The 16,404-nt window shown below is 30.3% G+C and overlaps 1 protein-coding gene across 2 annotated transcripts in view; it reads right to left on the reverse strand.

Annotated features, from left to right (window-relative positions):
- The window catches only part of LOC119607140, a 137,843-nt gene that overhangs the window by 47,301 nt on the left and 74,138 nt on the right, over nucleotides 1-16,404 (reverse strand). For both annotated transcript variants that reach the window (XM_037960933.1, XM_037960932.1), the window contains 5 exons: nucleotides 12,398-12,506; nucleotides 11,875-11,980; nucleotides 7,929-8,045; nucleotides 6,246-6,491; nucleotides 1,189-1,377 (listed from right to left, as the gene is read on the reverse strand). In XM_037960933.1, the coding sequence (XP_037816861.1) occupies nucleotides 1,189-1,377; nucleotides 6,246-6,491; nucleotides 7,929-8,045; nucleotides 11,875-11,980; nucleotides 12,398-12,506 (767 nt within the window). The remainder of the gene's footprint in view (nucleotides 1-1,188; nucleotides 1,378-6,245; nucleotides 6,492-7,928; nucleotides 8,046-11,874; nucleotides 11,981-12,397; nucleotides 12,507-16,404) is intronic.

Raw genomic sequence — 16,404 nt, forward strand, 5'->3', positions numbered from 1 at the left:
TAAAAATGCATTTTTCGCCTTAAAATGAAATTGAAGGCATTTTGTAACAAAAATGCATTTTTTGCACGAAAATGAATTTTTTTAAAAGAAAATGCATTATTTCACATTAAAATGCATTTTTCTTATAAAAATTAATATAATTTTTCAAATAAAAGTGCATGTTTTTCATAAAAGTGCATTTTCACATAAAATTTTTTTTTTTACACAAAAATGCATAATTTCACATTAAAATGAATTTTTCACATAAAAATGCATTTTCAGATAAAAGTGCACTTTTAACACCAAAGTGCCTTTTTCACCTAAAAAATGCATGTTTCAGATGAAAGTGCATTTTTCACATTAAATTGCATTTTTCTCATAAAAATGCACTTTTCACATAAAAATACACATTAAAATGCATTTTTCACAATAAAAATAAATTTTTCATATAAAAATACATTTTTCACATAAAAAGGTATTTTTTACATTAAAATGCATTTTTCATATAAAAAGGCATTTTTCACATAAAAAGGTATTTTTTACACAAAATGCATTTTTTACAAATATATGAATTTTTCACAAAAAATGCATTTTTATTTGCGAAAAATGATAAGTGCGCTTTTCACACAAATGTGTCTTTTTCACATAAAATGCATTTTTCACACAAAAGTGCATTTTTAACATAAAACTTAATTTTTCACATAAAAATACATTTTTCATATAAAAGTGCACTTTTCACATAAAAATGCATTTTCAGATAAAAGTGCACTTTCCACACAAAAGTGCTTTTTTCACGTAACATGCATTTTAACACAAAAATCCATTTTTCACTAAAAAATGCATTTCAGATAAAAGTGCACTTTTTACAACATAAGTGCTTTTTCACACCAAAAATGCATTTTTTACAAGAAAATTAGTTTTTCAAATAAAAATGCATGTTTTTCATAATAAATTTTTCACTTAAAATTATATAGTTCAAAAAAATACAATTTTCAACTAAAACCACAGAAAAAAAATTTTGCACTTTTTCCATAAAAATGCACTTTTGATTAATTCATTACACAAAAATGTTTTTAAACAACATTTATTTGAAATGAACAACTTCTATTTCTTAACACACCACTGTAATTACCTACCCACAATAACAAAAACAACAACAATTTTAGTAACATAATCATTGCATTTTTTTCTCACTTTCCCCATACTCACATTATATTCACCATTATCATCCTGTTCACCTGCCGCCGGCTGTGGTGGTACAAATGGCCTTTTGGGTGCCTTTTGTAGTTGGGCCGTAATTGGTGGGAGAATACGCACAAAGTTTGTTAAATCCTGTACAGGTGAAATCGTTGTACATTGTGTTGTCAGGCTATTGTAACGTTTTGCCTGATCCGAAGCCTGAAACGAAAAAAATCACAGAAAGAAAGAGAGAGTATAGTTAATAATAGAAATGTATATGAATATGGTTAAAGAATGCAAGGATGACTTAAATGGATGGCTGCATTGAACACAGCTGGCTGGTCGGCTGGATTATTGTGGTAATAAAGAAATTGTGTATTATTGTGTCATCGTTAGTAGTGATAATTTTATTAAAAACACAAACAGCTAAAGGGGTATTTAGGTACTGGGTATTGTCATTCGTAGTACATTTGCATTTAGTGACGATAAAGGATTTTTAAAAATAGTTTAAGCTAAAAGGCAAAACAACTAACTATTTAGCGGGGAGGGAGGACAAAAGTATTCTAAATAGTTGTAAAATTTTAAAGTTTTTCAGACATTATTTACATGTTAAAAGACACAAAATCGAACCTTAAATAACTGTATAAAATATATGTAGAAATTGTAGCAAAATTTACATAATCATGTGTTGAATAAAATGCAAATGTGAAAATATTTTTTTAATTTATTCCATTCGCAACACTGTAGAACACAAGTAATACACATACATATGTACATATAACCCACTTTGTATTTTGTATAAATTAATTAATAAAATTATATACAACAACAACAAAATTACATACATATATGTAAGCATTAACATAAAGCTGTTAAAGGATGAAAATGTTAAAAAGTATCTAGCAGGCTTGGCATATCTGTAAAAGAATTAATTTTTTTCAAGTGGAATAAAGAAATCTTAAAAAGTTTTTTGGAAAAATCCTTTAGCACAGAAAACTTTTTATGTTATGTTTATAATTTTAAAATATTTTTATCTTTAAATGCAAACAATTCTTTTAAAACTCTGTTAAGATCTTATTTCAAACGTGTAAATTGTAAATGCAAATGTTTGTGGGAATCTTGTTTAATGTGTGTGAGTGCCACAAACTTTTACGAAGTGTCGTATTATTTGTGTAATTTGCAACCACGTACAAACACACACATACACAAGGGAGTCTACATTTAATTAATGGCTTTATATTGATAAAACATTAAGTCAAATTCCCTGTAGAATATTATCTTAAGTAAGAACGACAATTAAATGCAACAACAACTACAATACTTAGTAGCAAACAGTAAAACAAACAAGATTAAGTAATACACTACTATATACCTTTTAGAGCACTAGTATACATTAAAGTAGTGAGTTGACAGTCTAAACTAGCTACTCTTTAAATTGTAAGTAAGGCAAATGATAGCCTATAGTAAACAAGTTAATAAAGTTATCAGACAAGAAAGCAATTAGTTTCAACAGGAATCACTAGTGATTACACTAGCGCCTGATAGTGCAATGAGTGTTTTATTGAAGTTTCTAATGTGTAATTAGTTCATTGGATTGCTAAAAAGTAATATGATTCTAACACATTGACATACTTGTATGTGGTAAATTTACAATGCACCATAAAGCATGTCTAACGGTAGGTGGTGTAGCTTTAAGTTGCATGTGTAAAAGATTACAAATGTACAAAAAACCACAAACACCAGCACTACAACCAAGTTTGTTTAGTTATTATAATATTAAATAAAACTAAATATTTTAAAGGAAAATGGCTATGAACAATCTACCGCGCCCTAAAATACTGATTAGCTACTAACTTTTGAAATTATAAATGAATAGTAGAGATATCAATGGTTTATTAGAGGAATTTTGGTAACTTTAATAAAAACGTAGTGGAAGTAATAACTTATATCTGTATTTAGTTATCAAAGGTTTATAAAGCAGTTTTTATACCCTTCACCACTATAGTGGGAAGGTGTTTGCTGGCGTACCAGCTGAGGCTTGTGCAGCTGATAAGGTGCTTGCCACGACAGGCAAAATTTCCTCACTGCGTTCAGCCATGCTACTCCCTGAAGGTAGGATAGCAAGCTGTTTGCAGTTCACCAGCTTGTGCTGATGTTTGTAACATCCCAAAATATTTATCCTACACCTACCTTAAAGTATACCAATCGGCTCAGAATTACTTTCTGAGTCGATTTAGATATGTCCGTCTGTCCGTCCGTCCTTCCATCCATGTAAACCTTGTGCACACTACTGGTCGCAATTTTCAAATAATTTGATGAAATTTGGCACATACTCTTCTATATAGTCGGCCCGACTATAAATTCTTACTTGTTCCGTATGAAATTACTCTCCTAAAAGCATCAATAACTTTGCAAAATCTTAAAGGAAAATGTTTAAGAGAAAAAAAAACAACTCAAAGCCTAGTTATTGTTAATATTGTTTATTAGTATAACGAGCTAACAATTAGCATTGGTGCGTATGCAAGAAATACTGTTTGGGGAAAAGAAAATATATCCTCAAGTCATGATGTTAAAATAAACAACGTACGGAAGAAAGCCAAAGTAACGGCAGTCCTATAACAACAGCTAAAAATATACATAAACAAACAAATACATAGATAAAACAACAACAACATAAGAAAAGGATCAAGTGTGTAAGTAACAGTAAGACAAGTGTTTACATTTACATAAATCTACAAACAAAGACGCACATATAAAAAACCTACACTCGCATTGTATAATCCAGACTAAAGAGAACCCAGCAGTTCGCAGAGACTACTCACAACAAGTGGTTTTATTTGCTGTAGATTTACTCCAGGTTAAAAAAACAGAAAGTCTACAATTTCCTCTTTTGGAGGGTGACTATTTCTAAAGACAGTAAAGAAAAAATGTTTTAAGTAATTATTCAGATTACTTTGGATTCGTAAAGTAACGACTACCAGAACTACAAAATATCCCAATGACTTCTGCAGGTTAGTTGGTAGTGTCTTAGTATATCATTCCAAAGATTAAGAGATTAATTCCCACCTGAGACTCTGGTAAAGAAGAGCAAAACTCGAATCCATGAAATTGTTGATCTGTATTATCAAAAATGGCTACATTGACACCTCCCAAAAACTACTGGCAAGAATGTTGCCCAATATTTATGTAAAATTATACAAAATAAAATAACAACTTATCGAATAGCACCCTTACTCCTACATATAGAAACATACGTACTTACTTACACACATTCCACAGTGGTTTTGATTATTTTCCCAAAAAGGTAAAAATATTCAATTCAATATTTCCAAGGGCACATCATACTTAATAAAAAAGGTTCGTTATTAAAATAATTCAAGGAATAATCAACATTCTATGGGACCATAAATTGAGCAACTATAGTTTATGTTGATTTGATGTTTTGAATTATAGTTTGATAAGAAAGTGACAATTTTGGTTATGAATAAAAGACATGGACTATACTATAAGTAAGAAAATTTTGATATGTGAGAAAGACATTCTATATTAGTGGACAGGAAATTATTTTTGTACTTTTTTTGTTATATCGTTTGTTTTCATCCTTATAGACGGACAAACGTCTGTTTGTCCGTCTATATATTTGTTAAATTAAATTATACCCTACACCACTTTAGGAATGAGGGTATATAGGATCTGTGCTAATGTTTGTAACGAATAGAATTAATGGTCCTATACCCACTTTAAAGTATACTAATATCGATTAAGCCGTCTGTCCGTCCGTCCATATGTCTGTCTGTCTGTCTCTGTCATTACATACCGAAACACAGTGAAAATAACTACAACATGCTGCTTCTTTGCAAGAAGTTAACAGCTAAAATCAGGGATGGAAACGTTTTTTACTTCCCCTAGTGTGAACTTCTAAATTGATCTGAGTCAAAATGTCATATAAAATATATCTACCATTTGTGACAACCTTCAGCAGAGAAGTGTATTCAAGCTCATATTTAAACTATCTAATACCAAAACTTATCAAAAATGATTTTTTCCATTTATACTTGCATGACAAAGTTAAATCAAACCATTAATGTTATTACCCAACATCACTTAAGTTGAAGCATGCTTTACCCCAATACCAAACACGTAACTAAAAGCAATTGTCTACTGATAAGCTAAACCTTCTATTTCCAATAACATTTATATGCATAACAGCGACAATACACATTAATCTAAACACACAGTTAAGTAACTCCATCGACTGCTCTTCTCCCAATAATCAGTCAATATAACTTGCTTGCTTAACATAGACATTCCACGTTCGATTGTCAAATATTGATAAAAGAAAATCAAGTAACAATCGTTCCCACTTCACAGTAAAAGCATCATTTTTCATGCCATTGTGCAAAGCTTACTAAAATGTAATGTTAAATTTAAGTGTCATAAATCAATATGTGAAACTTTTAACCCAACAAAACCCACTTTCATATTTGTAAGCAATTTTCTTTTCTTTTGGTCTCATTCCATTTTTCATCATATAATACAAATCTAACGAAATGTATTAAATTGATAGAAGAAAACATAAATCAAAGAACTTTGCTTTTGTCTACTCGTATACAAACTTGTATTTACTGGCATTTTGTGCAAAAGATAAAAAACAAGCAGCAATTTAGATTCACACGAGATAGCAAATGTGTGTATAAGTACATACATATATACACACATATGTATGTAAATATGAGACCCAACAATATGTAGAGGTATCTCTAACATGATGCCAAAGCAGGAAGAATAAAAAACCAACCAAGCATCCAACCAGTAAGCTGTATTCTCTTAACAAAATAAAAACAAAAACAACTGCATTGCAGTGTCATCTAGTTTCGATAAAATCAACACAACAACAAGATTATACTTTCTAATAAATACATGCCACTATCAACCATTATACATGTAGAATGTTTGTGGCAGTAATAGTTCTGGGTAGAGAAACTACATTTATGGGAATTTTATTTCAAAACAAATACACAAACATTTTTGTTTAAATGAATATGTATTTGCACATGATTCTATGTATGTCTGTCTGTTGAACTCACCTTGTTGCATATAACATCGGCACCCTGTTGTATTGAATCGGCAATAATACTGCATAAATCGTTATGGATCTCTTCTAATTCTTGCATCAATTGTGGCACCGTCTCACAATTGTACGTTTCCAACATGGCATTTGTGGCATGCAATTGTTGCACGTAGGCATTATGAGCATCAATATATTCCGTAAGCGAATGTTGTGTAGGATTCTGACGATGTGACATATAACATTGCTTATAGTCCAGGCGACACTGTACCACAAGTTCAATAAAGATTGTTTAAAGAGAAAAAGAGAAGAAAAGGAAGAAAAATATATTTAAGTTTAAAGTAATATTAAAGAAAAAGAAAAATGTTATAAAAAAATGTTGTAAATATTTTATGCTGCACATTCTCGTACGTTTAACAAGGGGGGAAACCCGCCTTTTAAGGTAGAGGGAGTTTGTCTTTAATACAATATATACAATCAATATTTGTATATGTATAAAACAATATGTGTATTGTTCTTGCTGCGTGTGCTGTGGCATCGTCTGTGTTAAAATATGTTAGTAATGCTATAGGGTTTTGTGACACGTAGCTGTTTTTCTATACATTAAGATATTTATATTTATATATTTTTAAGGATATTATCGGAAACCAAATAAAAGCTTTTTTAAATTTTTATCAATAAAAGCTCTTTTTAGCAAAAGATTTTCTAAAAAGCTTAATTTAAAAAAATATTCGTTTATACAAAGCTTTAATAATTATCCAAAACCATTGAAATTTATTACGTATTTTAGGACAGTTCTTTTATCAAAAAAGCTTCTTTTGTAAAAATACAAAAAAAAAAATTATCCAGAAAAGAAACTTAATCACAAAGCTAAAGCTTTTTGTAATAAAAACTTGTTCCTATCTTTTTAAAAATAATTTTCGGAAACCACTAAAAATGTTTTCTTAATAAAACGTTTTAATCAAAGGAACAATATTAAGATATTTTTCTTTCTGAAATAGTAAAGCTTTCGTGAAGAATATAAAACAGGTGCATTTTTTAAAACATAACCTTTATTAAAAAGCTAAATCTTTTTCTCAAAAGCTTTTTTCTAGAAATAGTAAAAGCATTTTCTTAAAAGTTTTTTCCTAGAAATAGTAAAAGCTGTTTTTTACAAAGGTAAAGAGCTATCTATCTATCTATCTATCTATCTATCTATCTATCTATCTATCTATCTATCTATCTATCTATCTATCTATCTATCTATCTATCTATCTATCTATCTATCTATCTATCTATCTATCTATCTATCTATCTATCTATCTATCTATCTATCTATCTATCTATCTATCTATCTATCTATCTATCTACCTATCTATCTAAACATCCAGTATTCAAAAACCCTGTTAAAAAAACTTAAATTTCATGATTTTATTTCCTCTCTCTGCATGAGAATGTGCTGGTGTTTTTCTTTAATTTATTTCATGCATCAACGTTTGTGGCAGGAGTAAAGTTAATTTTTGTTCTTTTTGCTTTTGTTCCGTTGATACACTTCCGTGTGTTAAAATAAAGTGTTGAAGAATGATTTTTCTGGTTTATTGTTTTCTTTTTCTTATGGTTATGGTTGTAGTTTTATACTTTTTAAACATATTTATTTTTTTATATGTATTGTTATTTATTTGCAGCATAGTGTATTGTTTGTTTTTTTTTTTTTATTACTCACCTTTGATAATTTTTCTTCAGTCTTTGCAATAATGGTCTCAAAGGACTCCCTGTGTGTAAATATTTTTCGACTTTGAACTTTACGATGAAAGGATTTATCGAGCATTGGTCGTGACACCTGATCAATAAAGAAAGTGGTTGAATGTATGAAAAAAAAAAGGAATTAAATTTTATTTTTAATATCAATACATGTTAGAGGAACAATAAAAGCCTTATATAAAATTGAACTTTTATGAATTGAAGAAACAGGAATTTTATGATAAAAATAATGTGTGTTTTTCTTTAACAATAAAAATCAAATGTTTTGGAATTTATGATGGTGATTTCTTTTGTGTCATTTTATTATTACATTGGTGTAGGTTTGTATAGCCCTGTTTCACTGAATGATGTCATGTTGAGTAATGTGTCTTTTTTTTTTTGTGAAACTTTAACATGTAGAGTTTGTGGATATTTTTACACAGAATATTAATTTTAACAAAAACTAATAACAAAGAAATGAAATGAATATAAAAAAATATTAAATATATTTTACTCCATAAACATTTGAATTTAACAAAAAAAACTTTTATTTAAGGGAAACCCTAATAACACTATTATATAAAGTTTAATGTATTAAAAAATATTTAACAATATTTTCATTATCATATCAAAAAAGACCTTATTGTAATACGCAATGGTATCATTTTAATTAGATTTATATTTTTGTAAATAATTCTCTATAGTATAATAATTTAATTAAATTTATTATATTTATTAGTTTATAACTATAACCACAATTAAGTAAAATTGACCTCTATTTATATAAATATAAAAATCATATTAAACATATATACATATTGACCACAATGGAAAAAATTATTTTGTAATAATTACAAGTATAATTTGCAGCAAAATATTTGCAAAAAAATATCGATTATATTGCATATACAATTTACGAAATACTTAGCAATGAAATTTAACCAACAAAAAACCCTATTTAATGGAAATGCTAGTGGGGAGAAGAGAGAGGAAGAGCTCTTAATAATGCACAACTATATGTCATTATTATTTGATTTGCATCAGGCATGGACATTTTTAATTTTGAAAGTGTTTTAATATTAAGTGTATTGTTAGTTTATTGACCGTTCTATGGAATAGTCCATCTACTACTCTATGGACTTTATACAAATCTATAGACAAGTTTACTGAGTATTCAGTTGACTAGACTATTAGCATGTCTGTTGATTACTCTAAATATTGACTGGAATATTGACTAGTTTAGTAACTAATTATTTGCTACCTTATTAATAGCTCTAATGACTAGTCCATTTACAAGTCTACAATATACTTTATTGGCTGACCTATTGATTTGTCTATTGTCCATTATATAGTCTACTGTGACGTCTATCAGTTCGTTTATTGATAGGTCTGTTGAATAGCTTATATGCTACTCTATAAAGTACTCTATATATAAGTCTATAGACTAGTTCATTGGCTGAAGTATCCATTACTTTATTAATTGGTGTATTTTACAAACTATGGGCTAGAATATTGTCTTCTCTATTAACTAGTCTACCAGATCTATAGCCTATTGATTAGGCAATTGACTGGTCTTAACTCTTTTATTGACTAGTCTATTAGTTAGTTTATTGACTAGTATATTGAATAGTCCATAAACCACTCTGTGGGCTATTTAATCTGCAAGTCTATTGACTACTCCAACGACTGGTATACTGACTACTCCATTAATTTGTCAATTAACTATTCCATTCACTGATCTATTGACTTTTCCATTAATTGATCTGTTTACTATTCCATTGAATGCTCTATTAAGTACTCCATTGACTGGTCTAATGAATACTCAATTGACCGATCTATTGATGACCGGTCTATTGACTGGTCTATAAACAAACGTAGTCGTCTATTTACTACTCCATTGACTTCTCCATTGACCCGACTAATAAAGGCTCCATTGACTGGTCTAATGAGTACTCCATAGACCGATCTATTGACTAGTCAATTGACTAGTTTATTGACTAGTCTATTTACTATTCCATAGACTGATCTATTGACCAGTATATTAGTTAGTTTATTAACCATCTTCTACTCTATGAACTAGTTCATCTGCAAGGCCATTGACTACTCCATCGACTGGCCTACTTACTACTCCATAGATTAGTCAATTGACTATTCCATTGACTGATCTATTGACTTCTCCATTGACCCGTCTATTAAGGGCTCCATTGACCAATGAATACTCCATAGACCGACCAATCTATTGACCAGTCAATTGACAAGTCTTTTGACTGGTCTATAAACAAATGTACTCATCTATAGACTACTCCATTGACTGGACTATTTACTATTCCATAGGCTAGTCTATTGACTACTCTATTGAATGATTTATTGACTACTCCATTAATTTATCTATTGACTACTCCATTTACCGATCTATTGAATAGTCAATTGATTGGTCTATAAACAAACTTATTCGTATATCAGCGAGTTTATTGACTTATCTATTGAACGGTCCATCTATCTGCTCCATATATCCATAAGTTTTTTGACGGTTGTATTGACTAGTCCATTAACTGGACTACTAATATATTCGCTAGTTTGTTGAATGGTATATTTAATAGTCCATCTACTGCTATATTGACTAGTCTATCTACAAGTCTATGCGCTATTTTATTCAGTGGTCTATTCACTAGTTTATTGCGTAACCCATTGATATTGACTAGTTTATTAGTACGTCTATTGACTTACCCAGTTACTGGTATATAAGCTATCTTATAGCTATATAAGCTATCTTATAGCTATATAAGCTATCTTATAGACTTATTAGTCTATTGACTACACAGCTCATTAAGTGGTCTACTGACTAGTCCATTGACTAAACTGTTGTCAGATCTAGTAAGAAGTCCATTAACAAGTCTAATGACTAGTATAGGATTAATGTATGGAATCTATTCATTTTAAAAAGAACGAAAAAAAGTCCTATATTGCTGAATTTTCCATCTCTGATTTGCATTTGAAATTTATTTAAAAATTATATGTATTATTAGCACAGCAATTGAATGATACTGTTTGATGGGCATGAGTTTATTTTGAATTCTTGGGCATTTAACGAATTGTAAATGTACGCTACTGCTATAAGGAAAAATCCTAAAAGTAGGCAAATGAAAATAAAAGTACATGATAGTTATACCAGATATAAGTGAAACCTTTCCATGAGGATAATAGAGGACTAAAAATCTATTTTTATTGCAATAATGTTAATTACATAAGTTTTATATGAAGAAAACGATAATAAATTTAGTTAATGTTTTATAATTATAAAATTCAGAAAGTTCACCAGAAAAGGAAAAATACCAAAAAAAAAACTTCATTCAGTTTCTATTAAAGATACATAAATGACAATATATGTTCTATTGTTACAAAATCCCCATACAAATTAATAGTAACACCTAAATCTCCTACAAAATAGCAATAATGCCATCAATATATACATTAATTGACAATGTGGCAGCTTTAATGCCAAGCAAACCAACAAGCAACTGGTAAAACAGACTCATTGAAAATCCATTTATGTAAAAGTTAGCAAAAAATATATATCAAAAACCCATAAAATCAAAATACAATTAAATTAGTACCAGTTTGATGTATACAAATAGTTTGATATCAAAAATTTTCTATTTGATTGACTAAATCTGAAGTTTTACCTATTGAAAATTGTATTTAAGTTACTGAGGTTTCACAGCTCATAAACATAATTTCTCGATAAAATCAACTGATTGACACATTGATGGCATAAAAGAAACAAATGAAATAATATGTATGAATAGTGGAATGGCAGGAGTGTAGAGTCTAGTGGGTAAATAGAAAATTTGTGTACAATCTGTGTTATGTCAAAGACAGACATATGCCATGATATGTTTAGAAATACACACACATACATATGTACATACCTGTCTATAAAGAACATTTGCCACATCATTGGATGCTTGTGAATCCGTTTCAACCTCTTGTAGGAATGTTTCCCAGGCTTGGAAAATTGACAAATGACAGGCGGGTCTGTAATAGAGAAAAAAAATGAAATGAATAAAAAAATTATAGTGGAAAATTAAATTGTATTTTTGATGGAGGAATAAAGTCAAGTGCACAGGTGTCAATTACAAGACATACTGACACATGTGAGAGTGTGTGAAAGTGTTTTGTATACATATTTTATACATACAAAATATACTACGTTTTTAGACATCCCTTTAGGATTCTGTATTGTTTAATTAGACTACAAAACAAATTTGTTTTGTTATTTACTTGGATTAAAATTCTAACATTTTCATCTCAATAAAAAAAGTTTTGTGTTCTGATCAGTTGTGATTCTTTAAAAAACATAATGATTTTATAAATAAAAGAAGATTTTAAAATTTTTAAATTACATTAGACCCTATTAATTGAGATTCAATTATATGAATTTATAGCACTCACCTTTCTTTTCTAAGTTCGGCATTCTTTTTACGAAAATTGGTAACAAGGGCTTGTAGGGCAGTTGCATGTTCCTCATACAGATGGGAAAGGGTTTCGGTGAAATCGGAAACTGTAATAAAAGAAGCAATTGAAATGTTAGAATTAATGATTAAAACTTATTTTATAGGTCAAACAGTTATCAAAGGTTTATAAAACTGATTTTGTATTATTTGTCTTATAAACCTATAACTGAAATAACAACTTGTTTTTTACATAAATTAAAATAACAAGATTTTGATTTTCTTATCCCATACTAAGCTTAGGACCGCATACGAAAGCGATCGAAATTTCTAATAATTATAAACCGTTTATGTAATAAAATTTTTTTTTTTGAATTATGATTTTTTCATAAACCTCAATGTAAACTTTAACCCACTGTAGCTCATTATCTACTTAAACTACATGTCTCAGAAAGCACTTTTCTAAAAACATAAATCCCTCTCTATTAAAGTTTAAAGTTTCATAAAGAACACCTTACTAGTTCAAAAGTTCTATTTAAATTAAACTTTATATTGTGACTGCATCAACTAGCAAACCTGGGCGTATGATTGATATAAATTGAAAAGTAATTAAAATACTCATCCGTTATGTTGGTTACTTTTTGAAATAAAATGTTATAATACTGAGGCGTATGATTATTATGATAATATGATTTAAGTAATACACATACGTTATGTAGCATACTTTTAGGAGGTAAAATATAAAAATTGCACTGAGGCGTATGATTGTTGTTAAAATGTATGCAAATTAAAGAAACAAATTTACTTTTATTTTATAAAAATATTATTAAAATTAAAAATAAAACTATGCTATAAGCTTATTGAAACATTTGACATTTTTTCTTATACACTCTACCTCCAATCCTTGAAGAGTCAATTTCCAATCAATTTTCTTCACTATTTTCTTGCATCATTTGCACACAAAACCTAAGTTGACAGCAATATCAAATAATTTAATAAACTTTACAAAAATTTATTTTGTGTTAGTTATTGCAACAAAAATTTTTCATTTAAAAATATTTTTTTAACCCAAAATTAGATTAAATCAAATTGCAAAACTAAAATCACATTAAACTACATGTGTATGTTGAAAAATATGAATGGCCTTATCTATTGCTAAGAAAACTTTTCATTATTTTATATGCAGGACAAGTCTATTCCTTGAGAGTAAAAAAAAATATGTTCAAAAATCATTTGCATAAATGCACGTACTTTTATAGAATTTTTTTTTTACAAAGTTTCTACGAATGCAAACTTTACTTGTTAAAACGTATAATTCAACAAAAGCCTAAAGTACAATTTCTAATACTAAGACATGTGGACAATTTATTTCAAAAATATTGGAAGAAGTGAACCTTGTCAAATAAAGAATATTACAAAATTCACTAAAGATCGAAGCCAATCTGATTTAATAGAAACTTACAATCTATTTAAACCTCTTTTGTTGTACAATTGCTTCAAATCTTTCATAAACATTAGAACACCCTTTATATCAATTGTCAATTTGATTAACAATTTTCCATTTAATTTTATTCAATATATTATTGTCTGTACACTTGTGTCTGCCTTTAATGAATGCCTCTATAAAGTATTTTCAAATGCATTTGGAAGGTAGAAGAATACATGCAACAGCATTGCAACATCAATTCATTTATACAACCATTCATATTGTGGAATTTTACGGTAACATTGACAAATGTTATTTGTATTTTATTGAAATTGTCATTATTGTTGTATTGTACAGCAATCGTTGTTGCTGCTGTTATCCAATAAGTATTATCAAATGTTAATATAAAATTGTATTGAGTTTACGACACGTTTATAGTAACCCAGCAAACAAGGCAATTTGTTATAATAATAAGAATGGCTTCAAACCTTCCGCTTCATGGGCTTTCAAGAGACTTTAACTGTAAATCTCATTTGTTCAAATTTCTATCAAAAGTTTGTCAATGCGTTTGTTGGGATAATTCTGCTTTGTGAATAACTATTAATATTGGGTGACATACACAAGTGTCCATAAGGAAGTTGTTAATGTCAGTCACACCAAAGCTTTTTACGACTATTGAATTAAAAGTGTATGTATCAGGTGACCAGGTGTCTGGTGACCATGGTTATTTAAAATCTATAGCACAAATATAAAAGAATACAAGGTCTATCTATAAATTTTATGAGACTCAAATTTTGTTTATTTTTCCTTTTCAAACTTTTACATTGAATTCTGATCCCGATTCAAAATTAATCTGGCAACATTTTACAACAAACATTATTAGATGTATGTAAGTAAGTCTATTACTTAATGTGGTAATAGTAAAACCGGGATAATAATGACAAATACCACTACTACTACAACAAGTACTTAAACGCACGCACATACTCAAACATAAACAAGTATAAGTGTATCCACAGTAAACGGATAATGATGCCATACAAACATGTTATACTCAACATTAAATAAACAGACGGAAATGCAGTAAAGTAATACAGCAAAAACGATAACAAAAACTCTCTAGAGTATTATGAAAAAAAATTGTTTGTGAAATAACTACTCAATTGCACTGGCGAAGTTGAGAAAAATCCTGTAAAATGTGGCAAAAGAGAAAAATAGTTCTGTGGCATGTTATTGCATTTGACTAAAGTAGATTTCTTTTATAACTATTTACTTTCCCTGTTCGTTTTGTTTTTTTACGACAATCTTTTGCTGTTAAAAAAGTTAATAATAGCAATGAAAAGTTTTGAACAAACAACTATAATTGGACTAGAGATAATCGAAAACAATACTTTCGCCTCCATTGTTATGTGCCACTCTAAAAAAAACAACTTGAAACTTAAAACTCAATTTTCAAGAGGTATTCACTGGCAGTAATAACAACAACAAGAATGACTACTTCCAACAACGAATATACGAACGCAACATTTAAAACAAGTAGAGTGTCATTACAGTTTATGGCTTTTAAAAATACACCAAGAGAATTGTTGTAATCGCAAAAGAAAAGAAAGCATATTGTGGGTGAACCACGACAGGAACTCACTAACGCCTGCAAGGAAATCCTTTTAAGCGATTTGCCAGCCTACGTTCGTAATTATGAGCGAGCGAGCGAGCGAGAGAGCGAGCGAGAGAGCGAGCGAGCGAGCGAGAGAGCGAGAGAGCGAGCGAGCGAGCGAGCGAGAGCGAGCGAGCGAGCGAGAGCGAGCGAGCGAGCGAGCGAGAGCGAGCGAGAGAGCGAGCGAGCGAGCGAGCGAGCGAGCGAGCGAGAGAGAGCGAGCGAGCGAGCGAGCGAGCGAGCGAGCGAGGAGAGCGAGCGAGCGAGAGCGAGCAGACGAGAGCGAGCGAGCGAGAGCGAGCGAGCGAGCGAGCGAGCGAGCGAGAGAGCGAGCGAGCGAGCGAGCGAGCGAGCGAGCGAGCGAAGAGAGCGAGCGAGCGAGCGAGCGAGCGAGCGAGCGAGAGAGAGAGCGAGAGAGCGAGCGAGCGAGCGAGGAGAGAGCGCGAGAGAGCAAGCGAGCGAGCGAGAGCGAGCGAGCAGCGAGAAAACGAGCGAGAGAGCGAGCGAGCGAGCGAGAGAGCGAGCGAGCGAGAGAGCGAGGCGAGCGAGCGAGCGAGCGAGGACGAGCGAGAGAGCGAGCGAGCGAGCTAGCGAGCGAGGAGAGCGAGATCTATATATCTATCTATCTATCTATATATCTATCTATCTATCTATCTATCTATCTATCTATCTATCTATCTATCTACTATCTATATATCTATCTATCTATCTATCTACAATTTCTTGAGTGGAACTTCAATTCGATATTTTATATCCATCAATTTGATAAAATACACATTTTGATAGTTTTTTTAACAATTCGCTCAGCAAAAAAATCTTCTTGATGACTAAAAACAATACACGACCATTTAAATACAATCAAGCATCAAACGGACTTTTTAGTTGTTTTGATGAAAAAAAAAATTTCTAAGAAAAGACATTTAAATTG

The sequence above is a fragment of the Lucilia sericata genome, unplaced genomic scaffold, assembly GCF_015586225.1.
Source record: "Lucilia sericata isolate MDLA Ls3-8-SP2 unplaced genomic scaffold, ASM1558622v1 Contig000660F_arrow, whole genome shotgun sequence".
Lineage (NCBI taxonomy): Eukaryota > Metazoa > Arthropoda > Insecta > Diptera > Calliphoridae > Lucilia > Lucilia sericata.